Source organism: Puma concolor, chromosome C1, assembly GCF_028749965.1.
Source record: "Puma concolor isolate L17-30 chromosome C1, mPumCon1.1.hap2, whole genome shotgun sequence".
NCBI classification, from domain to species: Eukaryota; Metazoa; Chordata; class Mammalia; order Carnivora; family Felidae; genus Puma; species Puma concolor.
In genome coordinates this window covers 122,487,454-122,510,505 of record NC_141674.1, presented here as the reverse complement: position 1 = coordinate 122,510,505, position 23,052 = coordinate 122,487,454, and the positions used below count along the sequence as shown (strand labels likewise).

The 23,052-nt window shown below is 37.0% G+C and overlaps 1 protein-coding gene, 1 long non-coding RNA gene and 1 other non-coding gene across 4 annotated transcripts in view; 2 read left to right on the top strand and 1 right to left on the bottom strand.

Annotated features, from left to right (window-relative positions):
- DPP10 (dipeptidyl peptidase like 10) overlaps positions 1–15,228 on the top strand; it is a 659,495-nt gene extending 644,267 nt beyond the window's left edge. For both annotated transcript variants that reach the window (XM_086718449.1, XM_086718450.1), the window contains exons 22-26: positions 7,074–7,173; positions 7,444–7,502; positions 7,609–7,681; positions 11,903–11,976; positions 13,695–15,228. In XM_086718449.1, coding sequence (XP_086574575.1) covers positions 7,074–7,173; positions 7,444–7,502; positions 7,609–7,681; positions 11,903–11,976; positions 13,695–13,829 — 441 coding nt within the window. In that variant the 3' untranslated portion in view covers positions 13,830–15,228. The remainder of the gene's footprint in view (positions 1–7,073; positions 7,174–7,443; positions 7,503–7,608; positions 7,682–11,902; positions 11,977–13,694) is intronic.
- The window catches only part of LOC147578419 (uncharacterized), a 66,986-nt gene extending 44,297 nt beyond the window's left edge, over positions 1–22,689 (bottom strand). Inside the window, exon 1 of the long non-coding RNA XR_015255174.1 lies at positions 22,566–22,689. This is a non-coding gene — a long non-coding RNA (uncharacterized LOC147578419). The remainder of the gene's footprint in view (positions 1–22,565) is intronic.
- LOC112849041 (U6 spliceosomal RNA) lies at positions 12,616–12,718 on the top strand. Its single transcript, XR_003222492.1, has one exon. It is a non-coding gene; the product is annotated as a U6 spliceosomal RNA (small nuclear RNA).
- Positions 22,690–23,052: the final 363 nt, after the last annotated feature.

Below are 23,052 nucleotides of genomic sequence, written 5' to 3'. Positions count from 1 at the left end.
TTGGCACAGACCTTAGAAAGTCCTTCATATTAACTAGAAAGCTGAGTGCTAGTCTATAAACAGGAAGAAATAAAGCTCTAGGCCTCAGATTTAGAAGTTCAAAATCCCATATTTATCATTTTATTAGGGGGCTGATGAACCTCAGGGTAAATTGACAGTCTAAATATATGAAAGACTGACATAGGATATAAACAAAGAAATATAATTAGATTTTAAATGGAAAAAAAATGTTCCATTTCCAATTAACCAAATATGCCTATCTGTGACTGAATTATAATTTAGAAGGTGGCTTTCTGAGCATACAAAGGAACATTGTTAGCTTCAAGACTCTTAAGTCTTGTAATTTTTTTTTCTTGGAATGTACTTGTTTTGTTTCCATATCAAATAAAACAATCCTAAACTCATAAAATTGGCTGGGGTCTAATCATCTTGGTTTTCTGGAATTAGATTGTAAACGTATCTGGGGCTGTTTCTTTCTCTGTTGGAAAATTTTAATTAATATTTAAATTGATTTAATCAATACAAGACTATCAAGATTTTTCCATTTCTTCTGAAGTCAGTTTTAGTACTTTTAAAATAATTGTTTCCATTTCATATATGTTTAAAGACTATTTTTAAAGCATAGTATATACTGTCTTACTATACGTTTAATCATTTCACTGTGGTGATAAGGTCTCATTTGACTCCCAGTTTGGTTTATTAGTGCCTTTCTGCCTTTGCTTGTCTTAGGTTGCATGCACTCTCTCTTACTCGCTCTTTTCTCCCTGCTTGACTCCCTTCCATCCCCCATCCCACCTCCTTTTTTAATGAACCATATTTTGGCTTAGCTGTTCTCATCTTTGTTTTCGATTTCCCTAATTTCTGCCCTTACCATCATTATTTTCTTTCTTCTACTATTTAAATCTATTTTGTTCTTAAATTATTGAGGTGAATGTCTAGCTTATTAACTTTCAGCAGTCTTCCTTTCATTTGAGTCATAAAATCCCTTTGCATTAGTCCCTCAGGTTTTTCCCACCAGTGCCAATAGGTGGCTATCCCCAGAACCTAACCTAACCTTACATAATGTGTCATAATTTTAATGTTCATTCTATCAAGAAATTATATCTAAATGTTAATGGTAAGAAAACTTCTAGAAAAAAATTTCTCACTTATATGTTAAAAAAAAGGAAAAGACTAACTATATGAATTGAAAATGGATGGCAAAATTCAAAACCTATAAACATGATACATAGAATGGATATTGCTATGATTACCAGGCTACATCAATGGGGAATAAAATTAATTCATTCCATAAACATTTATCAAGTGTGTACTATGTGCCTAGTATGTCTGAATGTGCTGGACATACAGCAGTCACAAAAACAAACAAGCTTTCTTGAATTTCTAGTTCAGTGAGTAAAGATAAATAAAAGACAACTTACTTAGTACAATATATGAAATGTCAGTTAATGATAGGACAATTCAGAAAAATAAAGCAGATAGGCAGATAGGTGGCCCAAGATAAAGATAAGGTAGCAATTTTCATTCATAAGACAGGAAAGATTTCACTAGGAAATCATGTTTGATCTAAGTCAGGGAAATTTGAGGACGCAAGAAACACAGATATCTAGGAACGAAAAAAATATATATAAAGAAAGAAAAAGAAAAGTATAAACACAGGAATATGGAAACTTGTTAAAACTTTACTTAGGGAGGTAATTATTTAAAGCTATAAAATATTCTCCATTGGGATAGGTCTTGTTACTAACATGGAGTCACTTCTAAAAGGTTCAAGCTTTTAATATATAGAATATGAAGGAAACAATCAAGGCAGAATTGTAAGAATTGTGATAAAATTTATGATCACATTAAACAAATTAAGATTTAAAGCAAAATAAAACTGCAATAAACTGTTACTTCTAACGTACAATATTTTTATTTCAAATTAATTCATTGTGTACTATAAGTGATATGTGGTTTACAAAGAATCACAAATCTAAGGATAGGAAATATCTTTTTTGTTGTTAATTTTTTTATTCTTTATTTTTGAGAGAGCAAGGAGCAAGCACAAGTGGGGGAGGGGCAGAGAGCGAGAGAAAGAGAGAGAGAGAGAGAGAGAGAGAGAGAGACACACACACACACACACACACACAGAATCCCAAGCAGGCTCCAGGCTCTGAGCTATCAGCACAGAGCCTGATTCAGGGCTCAAACCCAAGAGTCCTGAGATCATGACCTGGGCTGAAGTCAGATGCTTAACTGACTGAGCCATCCAGGTGCCCCAGGAAATATCTTTTTTTTAATTCTATCAGTATATCTTTTTGACTATTCATGAACTCTGTCGGGAATACTCAAAAAACTCAATGATTATCTTAAAACACAAGGCACATGAAAATGTTAGTCCTCAGTAAAATGGTATTACAGACTCCACTGCCTGCTCCTCTAAGTCCATCTACCTATTAGATTCAGTTTCTTCCACTATGGGTATATCTTTTTTAAGATAAAAAAAAAATCTCAGGAAACATTTCTATACTTTAAATGCACCGGACAACAACTTATAAAAGATACATTCTAATGCTAAAATGCTTTGCAAATGGAAAGGACATAACAACGAATGGAAAAATACGATAACTGAGAAACCAATGAAATGACAGACAGCACAACTGAACAGAACAGTCTAAGTATTAACTACTTTTGATCTATAGCAAATAAAAAACGCCCCCTATTTGATTAAATCAATATGATGACCCACATTTTCTGGCATCTTCCTGATAGATAGTTGTTCTGATAATTAAAGTTTTAATACTGTATCCAGCTAGAACTTATATCTGATTTCCACCCTCTTCCAGAATGTATTTTCTCAGAACTCTTTCATGATCTATTCTTGCATTCAGTGAATAAATATAAAATGGCAGAGAGAAAGGTGAGCAATTAAAATTTAATTTATTCTAACGCCTCCCAGTGTCTATTTTTCTTTTAAAAATAGAAGTTATTTTGTTGAAATATTTTGTTGAATAAATCAAATTAAAGCAGTATTTTGGGGTTAGGTTTTTGAATGCTATAGAGAGAATTTTATTTAACAACTTTCACTATCATTAAGTCTTAAAGAGTATTTAGCTTCATTAATCTCAAATTTTCATGTAAAAAGTGGTAAAATGTAACTCTTTGGGCAGCAACAATGATTTACAGCCCTAGTTTCACTTTAGAATCACACGGAAAACCCTACAGCCCATTCTCCACAGATTGAACTGTTTTCGAGAACATTGATATATATGTTTAAATCTCCACTGGTGTAGGGAATGCTGATTGAAGCTAGGGAGATGTTTGGGCAGGGATATTCATTATGTTATTATATTGTAAGAACTTGTTATTGAAAATGTGGAGCAACAGCCTAGGCATCCCCTGGAATCTACTGAATTAGAATAGGCATTTTAACAAGATCTCCAAGTGATTTGAATGAACTTTCAAATTGAAAGGCATTGTTCTGGAATCCGCCCCTTCTCTGGAAGACACCATTCTATTTAATTCCTGGAGAGAATCAGACTGAGATTTATGTGAAATGGGAGTAAAAAACAAACAAAAAGCATAATACCAATTTATTAATTTATATTAGTAAATTGTGATGTATAGCTGTTTCTGTGGATTGGAATATTCACCCATTCTCTCAAAGTAGTCAGGTTATATAAGCAACCAAATTATTATCAATTGAAAGTCTGCTGTAATTCCATTGTGGAACTAGAACCAGAAAAGTTATCAACAGAGGTGTGCATCAACTGTTTCACTGTGGAAACAGTGTTGCCCCATGGGACATACTTGAAACCTCTTGGGTTGCAACATCTTGGTCTTATCTCCCTAATCAAGAACAAGGAACAATATGCTGGAAAAGCTCCCTTTAAGGACAGAACTTTTAGGGGTTTTCTACACTTTTGCTCTATAATAGTTACTTACTTACTTGCTTTGCAGAACTCATCCCATCCCTGCATATTTCTGAAGGGGAGAATATGCCATCCCAGAAAATGCCTCTTTGGCATAAGGATTATTTTGAGCTGATTCTTTTAAAAAACAGCAGACACAGGAGAAGCTTTGGAAACAGAAGTTACTCTTTTGTAAGAGACATTTACATTTATAAAGGAAATCTCCATTTGTGTCTCCCTCCCTGAACCAGGATGAGAAGATTGACTCTAAACCATAAAGAAACTCTTATTAACAGAAGGCACTGACTGCAAATCAGACTTAAATCTGCCTAACCAACCTTATCCTTGTTTATAGTTCTTTTCCTCGTAACCTCCCATAACAGCTCCCTCCAACATCTATCTTTCTTTCTTTTTCTTTTTTAATGTTTGTTTATTTTAAAAGAGAGTGAGAAAAAGTGCATGAGTGTGGGGGGGGGGGAGATGCGAGAGAGAGAGAGAGAGAGAGAGAGAGAGAGAGAGAGAGACAGACAGACAGACAGACAGAGAATGCCAGGCAAGCTCGGTGCTGTCAGTCCAGAGCCTGATGTGGGGCTCAATCTCAGGAACTGAACCATGAGATCATGACCTGAGCCAAAATCAAAAGTCCTGTGCTTAACTGACTGAGCCACCCAGGCACCCCACACTCAACATCTTTCTTTTGCCTTTGGCTAAAGATGGTATTTAAGGTGGTGGCTTGGGCCATTTTTAAGGAGTTATTCAGTTTCACTGGGTATCTCCCATGTGTACATGAGGTATGCATGTTAATAAACATTTTTTCTCTTTTTTTCCTTTTTTTTTTTTTTGAGAGAGAGAGAGAGAGGGAAAGAGGGCACACAAGAGGCAGAAGAAGAGAGAGAGAGAATCCCAAGCAATATGCCCAGTTCAATTCCATGACTGTGAGATCATGACCTGAGCCGAAATCAAAAGTTGGACATTCAACTGAGCCACACAGGCACCCACCCCAATTGTTTTTTCTCTTGATAATCTTTTATTACAAGGCATCAGCAATGAATTCAGAGGATTGAGGGAAATTGTTCTTCCTTTCCACTTCTTTCTTTATATGTGTTAACACTCTTAAGCCTACTACTTCTGAATTTTGCTGACCTAAGGATATTTTTATATCTTACAAAAAGAATGAGTAAAGGCACTCTGTGATGGCTTACGTCTATAAAGGATAATTTTACATCCCTTAGTTCCCAATTGTTGGAGAAGCTTTGCTCAAGCTTCTGGGTACTAGCCAACTAATCTAGGACAAAACGGACATGGGCAAAGGATGAAAAATCATTTTCCCTGTACCCTTCTGAACTCTTGTCTGAGACCCCTGTAATAAAAGACAGATCCACAAGAGAAAAACAACAGAAGTTTATTGACATGTACACCTCACGCATGTATACATGGGACATACCCAGGTAAAGTGAGTAACTCTCTCAGGTGAGTTTAGAATTCAGGCTTACATACCATCTTAATAGGGAAAGGGGAGTGGGATATAGGCCTTTTAGGAGACTGATTATTAGCAAAGATGAATGGGCCCTTAGAAGAACAGATGGGAAATGTGATACTTTGTGACAATCTCTCCGGGTGTGTTGTGGACTTCTAGTGACAAGAGTCAATCTTCCTTAGTTGATGACACTCCGAGGAAGGGGATCTATGACAACTGAGTTCTTTCTGGAGGATCTGTCTTTAGGCAGGTAGTGGGAGTTCAGAGAAAGGCTTTCCCTGTCATTTGTTATTCTCCAAGTGCCTGCAGCTCAAAATAATCAATAGGCAAAGTGGCGTATCTTGGGGTGGCATATTCTGCTACTCTTTGTTCTCTCAGATACTTCGGTAATCTCTGACTGCATTTAGGACTTTGATGTCAATCATCCCAATTTTTAAATAGTCCAAATAAGCATAAATGAGATTCTGTATTTCACATCTCAAGAATTTAGTGAAGATAGCAGATTACTATTGCATAGGACAACACTAATATCATCTAGTAATCTTTAAAGTAGACCTCATCATGAGCGAATTACATCAGAATTTCTGAGGCTAAGGCCTGGGTATTCATTGTTTTTGTATCTCCCGGGATACTCTGATATCTGGCAAGATGAAGAACACTGCTCAGAGTACAGCTAAAAATTAATTTATAAAATGAATATATAACTCAGTAGGTCATTCCCCTTAGCCCAAATCTATTAAATTGTTAAAATCTCTTATGGAATTTTCCTGGACAAATCATGGACTACAAAAGAAAACTGGACATCTTGATTTTTTTTTAAGAATTTAAATTAGTTCAGGGTGCCTGAGTGGCTCAGTCGGTTAAGCAGCCAACCTCGGCTCAGGTCATGATCTCACGGTCCGTAAATTCGAGCCCTGCGTCGGGTTCTGTGCTGACAGCTAAGAGCCTGGAGCCTGTTTCAGATTCTGTGTCTCCCTCTCTCTGACCCTCCCCCGTTCATGCTCTGTCTCTCTCTGTCTCAAAAATAAATGAACGTTAAAAAAAAATTTTAATAAAAAAATAAAAAAAGAATTTAAATTAGTTCAAAAGCTTTGCAGGAGGACATTTAAAAATTAAATTTGAAAAATAATCCAACTCACGTAAGTAGTAATATTATTTATCAATCTCATTTCATTCAAATAGTGAATTGTGTGGGACTGAAAGCAGAATCTGTATTTGTGAAAATAGATTATAAATATTTAATTCTTATTTCCTATTTCTACATAACCATCATTTTTAAATATTTCACTAAATATACATATGTAATTTGCTGAAAATGATGTATGAGTTAATAAGGGCTATATTTCCCTAGCTTTGAATGAATTGGAGTTGTTCCCAAATATACTACATGAGATGAGAGAGCAAACATTGGACACTGGTGATATATAATTAATTTTATATTTTCCCTAAAGTTATTAAAATAGCTTGTTAAAATTTTAAATTATTTTCCTTTTTCAGCTGTACAAAGTGTATCTTACCGTATTCTTTCCTCAAGTCTGAGACATCAGAAGACATTCTGTTATGCATATTACCAAATAGTGATCAAAAGCTAAAATTATCTCCAGGGATAAGTGATGCGTGCGCACACACACACACACACACACACACACGCAAGCACACACACACACAACACACGCGTTATTATTTTTTTTTAATTTTGCCAGGGGTATGGTGGCTATATTGCATCAATGATCTTAAAATCAGATGAAAAGCTTTTTAAATGTGGATCAGTGATTGCACCCATCACAGACTTGAAGTTGTATGGTGAGTACTTCCTACAAATTGACCTAATGTATTGATTTGTTAAAAAAAAAAAAAAAAAAGAGAGAGAGAGAGAGAGGAAAAAGAAAATCCCAATGCAGAAGAGCTCAGTTGACCTCACTTATTGTGTGCTATCAGAGATGTTTTCAGCTGTTTATCACCTCACTGATTCAATCAATTTTACTGGAACATATGAAATGTAGAAATCAAATAATGAAATAAGCTAGTCAAATGATTTTTAAATTCTAAAATTTCTGTTTTCTTGGGTCACAGCCTCAGCATTCTCTGAAAGATATCTTGGTATGCCATCTAGGGAAGAAAGCACATACCAGGTAACAAAATTTAAAATAATCAAGAAAGAGTATACTTGTTCTAAAAATTCAGTCAAATTACAAATATAAGTAGATCTATATAGAGATATTTGTGCTTTCCTTATAGGCATCCAGTGTCCTCCATAATATTCATGGCTTAAAAGAAGAAAATATATTAATAATTCACGGGACTGCTGACAGTAAGTATCCTATTTGCTGCTACTGCTTGATGGGGTCTGACCTTGAACAAAGGGGTACATCTATGAACTTACTTACAAAGGACCCTGTAAACTTTCTGAAGGTGATAGCAGAGGATAGCGGCACAAAGAAGTCAATTTGTGATAGGGAGTAGGAAGAAGGAAGTCAAGACCAAGAGGAAAGGAAGTTGTGAGTCTCAATGACAACACCATCCAATAAAACTTTCTGGGATGATGGAAATGTTCTGTACTTATGCTGTGGAACACTACAGCCACCAGCCACATATGGCTCTTGAGCACTTGAAATGTGTTTAATATGATCAGGAACTGAATTTTAAATTGTTTAATTCTAATTAATTAAAAATTTAATAACCGCATATGGCTGGTGACTGCCACTGTGGCGTTACTCAGCACACTTCAAATGGAAACTAGCCGAGAAAACAACAGGATAGCAAAAAGATGCCAGCACTGAGATAAAATTCTGATGAGATCACTCATTTAAAGTTAACACAAAAACTTTCTAAAGAGCCCTTTTATATCACTTCTCCTTTTTTCATCACTTTAAACACTGGATATGGATGTGATTGATATTACTAGTAATAAATATAATTTTATATTCTCTTTGAAGTGTTTAGGGTTCAAAGAATTTATATATATATTTATTATTTTATGTGATACTTTACAACAGAAGGCTGAGTATTTATAGCTCCATTCACAGATGAGAAAAATCAATTTCAAGGAGGAAACTGATTTAACAAAGGCTGTGTGGCTCGTGAGCAGAGTCAAAGCCTTGAATCAGTATTTCCTAACACCTGAACTTGATTTTGTTGGTCTACCCTGCCCTGACTCTGTAGTTTTACCCTAATTTACAGACAATATCCCTAAAAAGGTCTTATAGCAAAGACTATATAAGCTGTTTACCTTAACTTAAAGTATGCCAGGACATGATTAGAGTGTAGATCAATACTGATGTATGTGTGTGTGTGTGTGTGTGTGTGTGTGTGTATGCATATATATATATACACACACGTATATGTATATAAATACACAGTCTACAGCATGTAACGTATGTGTATATAGTGTGTATATATAGTGTATACTTCAAATACACATACCACATATAATGTATTATTCACTACATAAATTTACATAGTGTGTGTATATTTGAATAAACAGGTAAATGGATGAGAAGAAACGAATCACTCTTAGGTATGATTCCAAATAATTTATGTAGGTACACTTCCTCAAGGAAGCAAAGCTTAACTCTCCTCCCTTACCCCTTAAGAATGGGTTGTACTTAGTGATTTGCTTCTAAAGAGTACTGTACGGAAAAGGGGGAAAAGAGTGACTTTATAATAGAGAAACTCAATAAATAACATCTCAGCCAGGTGATCAAGTAACATTGATGGTATGCACCTTTGACATCACTTCATGAGAAAGGCATTCTCTATGGTTTTGTCCCAAAAACCCATTACCTCAGTCTACCCACGAGAAAAACATTAGACAAACCCAAATGAGGTATATTTGCCAAACATTTGACCTGTACTCCTCAGAATTGTCAAGGTCATCAAAAACAAGTCTGACGATTTCTCATAGATCAGAAGAGGTTAAGGAGTCATGATATCTAAATGTTTCTTAATTGTAACAAATGGGCCATAATAATGTGAGATGTTAACAATAGGAGGATTTGGGTAAGGGGCATACATGAACTCTCTGTATGGTCTTTTCAACTTTTCTGAAAATCTGCAACAATTATAAAATTTTAAAAAATACTTAGATGATCTCATACCTGTGTTGGGTTAAATATAGGAAAAAGAGGATAAACATTTTGAGACATTAGAATCTTGTTCTAAGGTATTAAGATCTTACATGTATATTAATAGTGGCAACAAAAAATAGAAATCAAGTGTTGAGTATATGTCAGAAAATATGGCAAAAGCTTTTAAGATTACACTATCCTTTTTTCACAAAAATGTTGCATAACAGGTATTATTACTCTTAACTGATTGGGGAAGTAAATATTATGGAATGTATCTAACCTGCCAAATATCACACAACTACTAATTCATAGAAAGGGGGTTTGAATCTGTCATGAAGGCTCTGAATCTGTCATGATGTGCTCTGAAGCATCAGTTGTGAGACTAAGTTCTCTTGGGTGTTAAATTATTTTACATCTGGTCATTACCCTAGAATGTATTAGTGCTCTCCAAATGTCTCTGTCAATGTGTTGCAGCTATTAAAGAAAATCATGTTCTTCCTGTCTGACTCAGCCATGGATCTGGGTTTTCACCCCACTGATAAAATGCTAGCAGAGGTTCAGCACTGGCCACTTCAGAGGAAAAGCACCTGTGTGTGCATGCACACACGCGCGCGCGCACACACACACACACACACACACACACACACACACACACACACACACACACACACACACACACTTATACACCCACCACATACATACACCTCATAAGGGCCTGGTGGATTATAGGTGCTCAATGGCATTGTAATAGTACTATTATTAATATTATCCCCAAAAACTATCAACAAATTAGTTCACAAAGACAATCAGACCCTTAATACTCCTGTTTTAGGATGGGGGCTAGTGATAAATTCCAACAGGATTCACACCAGAAACTAAACAAAAAAAAATCTAACTGGAAGATATATTTGTACATTTATCTTCTCAGCTGAATCCATACAGTGAAATGACAGAGTCCCTTTCCAACTTTTTTTTCGATAATAAACAACTGAGCTCTGTTAGGGATCGTTTTACCTCAATCATTGTCACCCCCCCCCCCCATCAGCATTTCTCATAACTCTTACATTTACAGGGTAATTTTCAAACTTACTTAGAAGTAACATGATGGGGCGCCTGGGTGGCTCAGTCGGTTAAGCTACCGACTTCGGCTCGGGTCATGATCTCGCTGTTCATGAGTTCGAGCTCCTCATCAGGCTATGTGCTGACAGCTTGGAGCCTGGAGACTGCTTGGGATTATGTGTCTCCTTCTCTCTCTGCCCCTCCCCCACTCACACTTTGTCTCTCTCTCCTTCAAAAGTAAATAAACATTAAAAAAAATTAAAAAAAGGAAAGAAGTAACATGGTCTTAACAGAAGACCATGGGAGAGGGGAAGGAAAAAAAAAAGTTAGGGAGGGAGCCAAACCATAAGAGACTCTTAAAAACTGAGGGTTGATGGGGGAGGGGAGGGTGGGTCATGGGTATTGAGGAGGGCACCTGTTGGGATGAGCACTGGGTGTTGTATGGAAACCAATTTGACAATAAATTTAATATTAAAAAAAAAAAAGAAGTAACATGGTAATACTCTAAGTACAAAAGGAAGAAGTTGAAAAAGATTTGGGTAGATTTTAAAAAGATTTAAATTATCTTTTGGAATCTTTTATTGTCTGCTATGTAGTAGGATTAAGCAGCATCATAGAATTAGAGCAATGAAGAAGATTAAACTATTTAAGTCCGACCTAGTTTAATAAAGACACTTAAAGGTTAGCTTAAAAGTTATTTACAGAAATTTAAAGATGCACAAAGTATAGGAATAAATAGCCAGGCAGCATCTGAGCCAAGTGCTGCACAAAGAGGTTTGAGTGCTCCATCTGTCTTCAGAGCTAGTTAGGGCAATTTACACAGCCCCAATCTACTGTGCCGTGTATTTCAGAGTTTCGGACCTCAGGTTCAGGCAGAGAGGGAAGACAGAAGTAAACAGGAGAAACCTGTATGATCCCCATTAAATACTGAGTCCTTCAATAATGAGATGTAGAGTCTAATTTCTTAACATGGAATAATTTTTTCCAATTTAAAATAAAACAAAATGTCAGTATCTGACAGAGACTGGGCCCCAGTAATCCTCAGAGAGGAACGGAAAGATGGTTTGCTATATTATCATACAGATAGATATTCAGTGTGTTAAATAGTTGTAATGATATAACATATTTGAACAATTAGAAATAAACAAATGATAAAGTAAATTTAAATACCATCCTTTACAATAAGTACAGCCTCAGTAGTAGCTCCTGTGTCAATCTATTTTTTTTGTAATGTTTAGTATTTTTTTTTTCATAAACCTCAAAGTTTTATCATCATCGTATCTTACTGGCTTTCGAGTTGATGTGCAATGTATGTGAGGTAACATAATCTCTTTAAAAAATGATTTAAAACGTTCTGATCCTAACAAATGTATCTGCATTGAATAATATAATTTAATTTCTTACAGCAAAAGTCCATTTCCAGCATTCAGCAGAATTAATCAAACATCTAATAAAAGCTGGAGTGAATTATACTATGCAGGTAAGCCACTTTTTCACAAGACTGTTTTCCTACCTTGGTTTTTTAGTTATGGGATACAGAACACAGCTTCTGTACTACTCTGTCTCCCATGCTATTGTTTTTAACTGTGATTTTTACGTATCAAAGATTGTGGGCTGTTTTCCCGTTACCATGCTGAGAAGGTAGATCAGCTCATGCTTGATAACTAAATTGAATAAACTTCCAAAAGCATCTTTTTCCTCTCAGACTTTCATCTCTATCATGAATAATGAATTGTCTTAAAGGCTTAATGTTCTATTTCCCTTCTAGTCCCTTTATCATCCTTTATTACATGCGCAACCACATATAGTAAATGGTATCAAAGACTTACTTTATAGCGATCACTGGGCTAGATGGATCAATACGACAGATCTTACACCTTTAAGGAACTTTCAGTCTGAGGGAGGAGTCACAGAAGGGGGAAAAGAAGTGATTTTCATTTTTCAGCATTTTAAAGAACCAAAAGTAGTTCAACATTTCTACAACGCAGGTACCAGGGTTAGGGTGATGACCCATGGAGATGTAGAGATAGACAGATGGTAGGTCATGCCACAATACGAAGGAGCAGGAGGCTTTCGTCACAGCAGTGAGGCACCATCTAAAAAAGTTATACTTAGATACTTGCTTCAGCAGCACATATACTGAAACTGGAACAATACAGAGAAGATTGGTAGGGCCCCTGCGCAAAGATGGCATGCAAATTCATGAAGCACTCTATATTTTTTGTATGAACCTGTTGAATTACTGTGCTATGCATCTGAAACCAACATAATACTGTAAGTCAACTGGAATTAAAATAAAAACTTGAAAATATTAAAAAAGTAAAAAATAAGTGATGTCATGTTAATAGTAAAAGTAATAAAAAGTTTAAAAAATAAAAAAAAAATAAAAACTTTACACCCAGGAATTGACAAATATTTGTATTTGTAATTTTAGAAAAATTACTAATGTCTTTTATATTGGAGGGGTCATGGTCAAAATAAAATTTGTACCGGACAAGATTAAACAGACAAGGAAGACTTTATTTAAGACTATTGCAAAAGGGGAGAGAAATTAAATCTTTTGAAATAGAGGGCTGGAGAGTATTTAATAACTGAGGTGGAGGGAATCATAGGTCATCTGTGTGTGGTAATTCACCTTACCAAAAGGAAAAGTAAACTTTATGACAAAAGGTAGTTTTACAACTTGGAGGAGGGTTTATCCCCTTCAATATTTACATTTAGGAGAAATGGCTTTTAGGTCCTTGAGAAGGACATTTCCTAAATTGTAAAAGTGGCACTACTGAAGAAGATTTACATACAAAGGGACAGCGAATTTACAAAATTGCGAGTTTTCTAGAGTGAATGCTCTTAAGAAAAGAAAGGTCACGGCCCTATAGTTGGGAAGAAACTTTAAAATTTAGTCAAGCTGAGGGGAATGTTAGTGTTGTCTTAGCCAACACGAACACAGAGAGCTCTACTTTTTTTGACCAATGAATTTTAATTTAAATACGTAGAAAATTGTATTTTATCTCAATTATTACCATGGGATTATAATTACAAAAAGAAAAGCTGGGCACAAAGAACTCAAGAGTTAAATTAGGTTAGATTTTGGTCAGATATTACTTTCCAAAGTTCCCTTGCCATTGGGCTAAAGGAATGAATTCTGAGGGACAGTATCTATTTGGTAACTTTAAATCTCTTCCTCCCTCAATATCTTAGATCTACCCAGATGAAGGTCATAACATATCTGAGAAGAGCAAGTATCATCTCTACAGCACAATCCTCAGATTCTTCAGTGATTGTTTAAAGGAAGAAATACCCGTGTTACCACAGGAACCAGAAGAAGATGAATAACGGACCCTATTTATATAGAACTGAAGGGGATATTGAGGCTCAATGGAACCTAACCAAGAGACTGTAATATTGTACATGCTCCAGAATTCCAAGGGCAGCTTAAGGAGGTGACACTGGAACAGCACACTCAGAGACAATGAACTAGAATTTGAAACCAGATGTCCAAGTCTACTGTGTTGCTAAGGGTGCAGAACCTGTTTCTTTGTGTAAGGAAGGTCTAAGGGTTGGTTTCCTGGGAGAAATTAGTTTTGCATTAAAGTAGGAGTAGTGCATGTTTTCTTCTGTTATCCCCCTCTTTGTTCTGTAACTAGTTGCTCTCATTTTAATTTCAGTGGCCACCATCATCTTTGCATAGGATGCACACTTACTTATCAGTACCACACCCCTGATCTTTGATGGCTGAGCTGCAATCTAACACCTGTATCTTTACAAGTGCAATTCCTTCATTGTCTATTATTATGCTTACGAAAATATTCAGTTAATAAAAAACAGAGTATTTTATGTAATTTCTGTTTATAAAAAGACATTATTAAGTGGGTCAAGGGTCATGTAGAAATACGGATTTCAGCACCTTCCAAAGTTCAGCCAGTTATCAGTAGATACAGTATCTTTAAAACAACACACGAGTGTATGTCTCACAATATATAGACACACGTGTGCATATATAGTCAATAAATCTATCTTTACATGTTATTCATGCTACAAAGGATAAACGTCTGATGAATTACAAGAGATGCTCTTTTACAGGCTGTAATGGATGCTTTGTTTAATGAGCCAAATATGATGAAACATTTTTTCCAGTTCAGACTCTAGCTGTTGCTTTCCTATAAATGTTTGGGTTGTGTTTGGTATCGTTTTTAGTGGTTACTAGTTTTCTAGTTGCAATTTAATTTTTTGAATATGATACCTTGTCACATGTAAATTAGATACTTAAATATTAAATTATAGTTTCTGATAAAGAAATTTTGTTAACAATGCAATGCCACTGAGTGCTATTTTGCTCTTTTGGTGGAGAAGGCTTTTTTTAAAACACTTGGTCCTTTTACTTCTCTCTCTCAATGCAGAATCAATTCTCATTTTCATTGTAAAAGCAAAGAGCTGGATTATTTCATTTGCCAGTTCCTATTAGTATTCTGTGCCTGCCCACTTCATCTGTTACTGTTTAATTTAAATCCTTCTGGTGAGAATTAGAAATGAAATATTTTTTATTCATTGGCCAAAAAGTTCACCAACAGCAGTGTTTGCTATTTGAGTTGAAGGCACAAATGCATTAATTCCTGTGCTGTATTGACTTGCAGTAGTAAGTAACTGAGAGTGTAAAATAAACTTGACTGTCTGAAGTCAAATTTAAGTCATGAGAATATTAAATTTGGTGACTAAAATCACTTTGGTGACTTAAGGGATCTTCTCAGATGTCTGAAAGTCTGTAATCAAGCTTAGAAGTTCAGATAATTCTAGGCAGCGTGCTATGTTTTTGTGGTTTCTCTCAAATTCCTCAGGACAGGCTGGATATCATGACATTAGAACACCAGGAGGAAACTTAAAGATGTCACAGAACTGCTCAGTAACCCTCCTGTTTGTTTAAAGGATCAACTCCAAAATCTGGGTATTTGGAAACGTAGAGATTGTTTTTTAGATATTCGACTTTTCTTCTGGATGCTATGGTATTGTGTCTTCACTGCTCCGCTGAATTCAGTTTAAAATGGGAAAGGCTCACTTTTCTGAGAGACCCATTTCAGGTCTTTTTCAAGAATAGTAAACACATTTTTAAAAAAAAAATAAGTTTTAATGTTTAAAAGGAAAGTTTTGCCTATTTTATTAAGATGGAAATTTCTTTTTAGGCTGATTTGAAGTCCAACTGAAGCTTTTTAATCAATATTTTAAATTTCAACCACTAGAGTTTTTTATGATGCAAATAATTATGCTGTCTGAAAGATGTGGTTTTATTGAATGTCTATTTGAGCAACATTTTAAAAGTATTTACCTTTTACTGTTCATCATTTCTCCTGTTTTATTACTATTATCAATGTTTATCTATTTTTCAATTAATTTAATACAGTTTCTAATGTGAAAGACATTTGTCTGGAACCCACTTTCACCTTAAAGGCTAAATAGACCTCCAGTGAAAACATACTGCTTAATAGGAAGGTGGACATTTTTCATCTCCCGTGATTCTTTGAGTTTTAATCACTGGGCTGCTTTAGAAAAGGGAGTGCTCACCGACATAGACACCAGTTATTAGAAGAATCATGTGACTGAATGTTCTCTTTGATCCATTTGCCCTTGGTTACAATCCAACTATTTCACGTGTATTTGTGCATTCTATCTGCTTCCTAGAACTCCAGTAGCAGGCTTTTTAAGTGTGATTTGCCCCTTAAAGGTAAAAACCTCAAGACAAACTAAAAATTCTATAATAAAACAGGTAAGCAGTATCAAATCATCCACACAGATACACACATAACCTTTCAAAACTATGTTTTTAAATTTTTTTTAATGTTTATTTATTTATTTTTTTTTTATTTTTAATTTAAAAAAAAATTTTTTTCCAACGTTTTTATTTTATTTTTGGGACAGAGAGAGACAGAGCATGAACGGGGGAGGAGCAGAGAGAGAGGGAGACACAGAATCGGAAACAGGCTCCAGGCTCTGAGCCATCAGCCCAGAGCCTGATGCGGGGCTCGAACTCACGGACCGCGAGATCGTGACCTGGCTGAAGTCGGACGCTTAACCGACTGCGCCACCCACGCGCCCCAATGTTTATTTATTTTTGAGAGAGAGAGAGAGAGACAGAGCATGAGCGGGGGAGGGGCAGAGAGAGAGAGAGGGAGACACAGAATCGGAAGCAGGCTCCAGGCCCAGAGCGGTCAGCACAGAGCCCAACGCGGGGCTCGAACTCATGAGCCGTGAGATCGTGACCCGAGCCCAAGTCGGACACCTAACGGACTGAGCAACCCAGGCACCCCTCAAAACTATTTTTAAAAGAGAAAAGTGTTGTTTCTGTTACTTTTTATGTTAATTGCCTCCATGGAGGTCTCTGATTCAACACCTAGACACTAAGGAGACCATGAGATCTGTTTGAATTTTCCTGGGAACTAAAGGAAGATACTCTTCAAAACGTGGGTCTTAGTTCACCCTGAGAGGGTGTCTTTTCTGATTGGATACTTAGGATAGGAATCACCTTTGAGTGTCATGCACATTCCAGTTGTAGATCAACTAGAAAGAGGTGATGTGAACATCGGTCTTTACCATACAGGGGATTATTTAAGCCATTGTCCTCAAGTGGTGGGCTTTGAAACAGAAGAATCTGGGACTGAATTGCTCTCAAATTTCAAAGATCATGGAGGGAGCCTGGCCTGTATAAAGAATCACGTATGAAATACCTCCTCGTCTCTCCTCAAATGCTCTCACCACCTTCACATCGTACAGCACCCAGCAGTGCATAAATAAAACTTTCCCTTCGCTGCGTTCTCTTTCCCTTTCTGTCTGGGGATTCTTTGCCATAATATCAGCTCTCTACAGGAACCAACACTCTCATTCACTTACGCACTACAAATATACATCAGGATGTTCATACCCACACTCAAACCTGGTTAATGGAAGACAGGAGCGGTTGACTACATGTTCCCCATTTTCTTTCCTCAGATAGTCTGCATGGTCTTTACAAGGCCCCAAGGGACTCAGCTGCATACCTTTCTATTTCCCATTTCCCCTATTCATCTCATCTCAGTCCCTCACTTGTATCTCCTAGAATCAGTTCTCAAAATAAAATACACACGCATCAGGCTGTACTCTGGGGGGAAACCTTTTGGCCCACAAGAGTATACCAATGTGAATACTACAGGATGAGCAAATAAAATGAGAATAAAGAGGTGCTTCCTTTTCAGGTTTGAATAGCTGTTTTTTTTTTTTTTTTTTTAATGTTCATTTTTGGGGGAGAGAGAGAAAGTGGGGCAGGGACAGAGAGAGAGGGAGACAGGATCCATAGCCAGTTCTGCACTGACAGCAGCAAGCCTGACATGGGGCCCAACCTCATAAACTGTGAGATCATGACTGGAGCTGAAGTTAGATGCTCAAATGACTGAGCCACCCAGGCGCCCCTGGAACAAGCTGTTTCTACCTAAAATTTCCCGGATGCTTACTAATACCAAGCATCAACTAAGTGTTCTACATTCATTATCAAATTAAACTTCTCAATGTGCCCTCAAGTATGTAAAATGATTCCCATTTTACAGATAAGGAAATGGGACTCTCAGAGGAGTATGTAAGGTGCCCACACTAATATAACTAATGAGTGAATAGCTGAAAACCTAGCTCCAGCCATTTGAGAAGACTTTCTGCTCTATAGACTCTCTTCAAGTAGGAGGGGTTTCATCTCAGAAAGGATTCTGAGTATTTAAACGTATAGTTCCAGATATTTTAAAGAATGATTTGATACAATAATACTGAAAGGTAATGATAGGCTAATGCACCACTCTAGCCATATTTGAAGCTACGTGGATTCACTGACGTCAAGAGGATGTATGTAATATTAAAGCATATTTTGTTTTTGATTGGAAATATGCAAGAATTATTCCCATCCATGGAAACCCTTGCCCAGAAGACAATGACCATATATCTAAGATGTCATTAGTAAAATCCCTTGTTTGGACGTTACGCCAAGAACATTCCAAAATCATTACAAGAGGCATTAAAAACATTATGTTGATCAAAGCACCCAGGCTTGTAAACATGAAAACCCTACCTAATCTTCAAATATTAAAACCCAGAAAGCACACTGCAACATTTAGAGCCATACCTGACATCCGCAATCCTCTTTATAATACGACTTAGGAAAACTGCATTACCTCCCATTTGTCTATCACTAGAAGAAATAGATTTTTTTGTTTTTACCACTGATCAGATCTGCTAGCAACAGTCATTCCATTGGGCAAATTTCCAGCAGTTTTGGAAGAAAGAGTCTGTAAATTAAAAAATTTCCTTTCTCATCAAAGACAAGGCAGACAGATTAAAAAAAAGTCCTATCAAAGTACAATTTTGATTATTTTTCTTTTAGACTTCCAATTAAGTTTAAGATAGTCTGATACAAGCATTGTAGGCTTGTGATACAGCAGCTTGGTTAAGAGAAAAGTCTCTGGGCTGATTCTCGCAATGTCCTCTATCAGACTTGGTACCATTTTAACTAAGTAATCTTTGGCATAAGTGAAGCTTAATAATACAGAAGTCCAAAAGAGTCAATAGAAGAGGAATTCATGTATGTTCAACATCTAGGCGCTCTGTCACATCATCTCAATGAATGCCCAAACCAACCACGTGAGACAAGTGCTGTTCTTGGAGGAAATCAACATTCAGAGAAGTTAAACAATTTTCCACAGGGTCACACAGTTATTAAACTGTTAATAAACCAGGATTGGAACACATACCATGATGACCTCAAAGCCTTCACATGTGATAACCCTATCTATGAATTTTTTAGCTGGTGAATTCTTAAGGTCCATCCTGCATATCTTCAGGTTGGGTTAAACTTTCAAGTCCCTCACTATTCAGGGTCGCCACTTAGTATGCATCTGATTTCAAGTAACGATGCAAACTTAAAAGTGGCTTAAATACCCGTGACCCAATATGTGGGCAGTTTGGGTACTAGCTGAGAGTTCCTTAGAAATGCAGACTCTCAGGCACCATCCTGGCCCTCCAAATCAGAAAGATTTGATGGTAACAAATCTCAAGTGATTTATATGCAGAGTAAAAGTTTGAGAGACACTGGCTTAAAGAACAAGAACCTTTATATACTCACATCACAACAGAGCTAAAATTGGGTGCTTCTGGGGGACAGTTGAACAGATCAGTGTGGAAATCAAATCCCAGGCTCTTCCCACTTTGCCACTTCTCCAGCTTCCCTTTGTTATGTGGCTCCTTCATTAGCTTCTAGATAACCACAACTGCCCCAGCTGGTGTGTCCTTTCACAACAGTATCCCAGGCTAGATAGACAAAGAGTGACTATGGTTTTTTATCAGGAAAGATGACTTTCTCCAGAAGTCTCCAGCAGAATTCCTTTCAAAACCTTCTGTCCAGGCTTTGGCTGCAAGCCCCTATTGTACGTAGGTATACAGGTGTGGCAGGCTAGGAAGTTACATATCTGAAATTGCCTTCCCCTTAGTGGGGTGCAAATAAGAATGTAAGAACAAGGACAATGGCTGTAAGGCAGGTGCTCAGTGTAGGACACAGAAGAAAAAGGTAGATCCTACGAAAGGTGGTAAGAGCCTACTTGCCGATATTTTCACTACAGAGAGATCAAGACATTGAACAGTGAGGACCTGGGGTTTACACACACCCTTCGTTTGAAGGGATCTCACTTTTCCTCCCAGAAATCCCCCCAAATCTGCTCCACCCTCTCTTCTGAAGAGTTGGTATGCTCCTTCCCTAGCTGACATTTTCTCTTTTCACCTTTGCTCTTCATTATCAACATGGTTTCTAGTGCAGGCAGGCAGTTTTGAAATTTGATTGCTGTGCTAGCAGTCCCATTTTGCAGGCTTTATTTGCTCTAACACGATTTATGATGCCTTGATTATCTCTGTATGGTCTGAATTGCTAGTCACACCATTAATTCTCCTGATTGATGGATTACATAAGGCATATTCCAATGGGAAAAGCAAAAGAAACACAGGTAACACAGCCTCCCCATTCACAAGCTCTTTTAATGGGAGTAATTGTCATTACACTCCAACTCTCTATCCCTTTAGGACACCATGTGTGACTTTTAATGATCTGTATGATGTAATTGGATTCTGAGCCTCTGGGGAGAACAAGTTGTAAATTCTCTTGCCCAGGATAAATGGAAAATTTCAACTTCAAGGTTGACTTCAAATCATGTAATAACGAAAAGACGTTTTGTGCCTACTATGCGGCAGGTACTGTGCTATTTGATACAGCATTAGGATCCCCACCCCCACCTTTTTGAACACTTAATTTAATTAACATGTCAAATGTATAAATGGCTATTTTCATTCAAATGTTATAGCTAAAGGAGTCATCATTTACTAAAAAGTATCAGCATATTCAATCACGGTTTGATTTTCACTGAGTCATTTATAATGCTCCCTTATGGCATACGCTAATCCCTTGGACCTGTTCCCTTTGAATAACTATCTCATAATGAATTTACTTGTTTTTCCCAAGTCAAAAGGACTCCACAGTCCACTGTCGCACTGGCTAGCAGTGGGTCTGTACGCAGCTACCTATCCCACATCAATTTAGAGAAACTTGGAGTGAAGTCCTGCCATTTCCTAACAATTCTTTCTCAATTCAAATAACCCCTGAAAGAGGGACCGTGATTACAAAATTTTGTGTTAAGTTTAATTTTCTTATTTTGTGGTGTGTTAGATTTGTTTTAACTGAAGAATACACAGCCTATAAAAACAAGTATTTCCACAGGATTAAAAATGATAAATAAAACGAACTGCTGCCCCCAGCTCACTATCTGCCTTAGGATCTCAGTTCAGTCTTTCTCTAGCTTAGACGCAATACAAGTCATACACATTGTATTTTACCAACCTTCTTTTGGTATGCTTTCCTCAAGCCCAGAAAACCATATAATTTGCCTGCTTTCCATTTGTCCCCAAATTGATAGGTATTAGTAAAAGAAGTTAAAAAGTTTGGTACATGAAATCTATACCAAACTAAAAAGTTTGGTATATGTTTTAACTTTATCTGGACTCTGTACAACATTTTGAAATTTAATTTAGTTTATCCTCATTTACTTCGTCAAATTCTATCTCCCAGTTATTTTGAATTCTTCCCAAAACCTAAATTCCCTCTCATTACTCTACATCATTGAGCATAATGCCTCATTCATGTATACTTTTTAATGTGTGTGATTTATACTATACCCTAGTCTGTTTATAATTTGCTCAGGAAATAAAAGGTAATAACAGCTAACATTAACTCATTGCTTAGTCTGGGCCAGGACCCAGGGAAGCCACCTTGGCTCCTCTGGGCAACCCACCTGTCTTTACACTTTAGCAAATAACCTTAGCCCAACCTCAGCCCATGTGATTCACCTATGTACATCTATACATTATGCATTCTTTCCTAGAACGAACAGAGAACTTCTGCACATCACAAAACAAAAACCAGACCCTTTACATAATGCCTGGGCACTAAGGGACCAGACCCCCTTGAACAACCCCCAGGGCACTAAGGAACCTGACCCCCTTGCACAACCTCCGAGCACTAACATCTGTAGCTGGCACCATCGAGTCTGCACGTAATCAAGAAATATTATGACCTTACTGATTAACTGCCCTATATCCCTTTAAAAATCCCTGGGCCAGACAGAAACCTTGAAGTTGACCTTTGGAGAAGAGCCCCCCATTTCCCCAGGTGGCCCGCCTCGGCCTCCTGAATAAAGCTCATATTCCTTTCCAATCAAGACTCCCTCATGAGTAATGGCTTTTCTAGCAATAGGCAGCTGAACTTAAGTTTCGGTAACACCAGGATAAGCTCATTAACAGATTTATTTCACCTTTACAGCAGCTGCGGGAATTAAGTACAATCACTATCCTAATTATTATATAAGGAAACTGTAAGCTTAATAAAGTTGAGTTACTGAAAGCCTATGGATTACTCAAGTAAGACTCACTGGTTAGTGCAATCAAAGAAAAAACATTAAAGAACTAAAGCTTTCTCACTCACATGAGGTCAAAAATGGGCAGGTGTCATATATATGGTTTTACTCTCACCTGTTATTGGAAACACATGTCTCCAAGCTGTAACCTCAAGGTTGAAGGAGACACCCAATAGCAGCTTTCAATTGCCATCTCTCAGAAGCGATACCCATCACACCTGCCTGTAGTCCGTTTTTCAGGATAGCTCTCAGGGTCCAACCTAATATCAAAGAGATTAGAAAATTCAGGGAGGCAAATGTAGAATTTAGGGAGTGCTAGCTATCACTGGCACAGTCCACAATTCTGAATAGGAGACATTTCATGTACTCCTTTGATTTCCCCCTTACACGGAGCACAATAGACCCCACCCCAAGAGACGTAATCCCAATCCTTTCCAGCATAGACCCCGCGATTTCTGGGAGGACAGGGCTGAAGACGGTGGTGTAGCAAGATCTGGCACTCACCTCTTCCCACGGACAAAACAAATTTACAACTACATATGCAGTAATTTTCTCGGGAAAAGACTTGACAACTGGTCCAAACAAAGTCTCCACAACAAAGG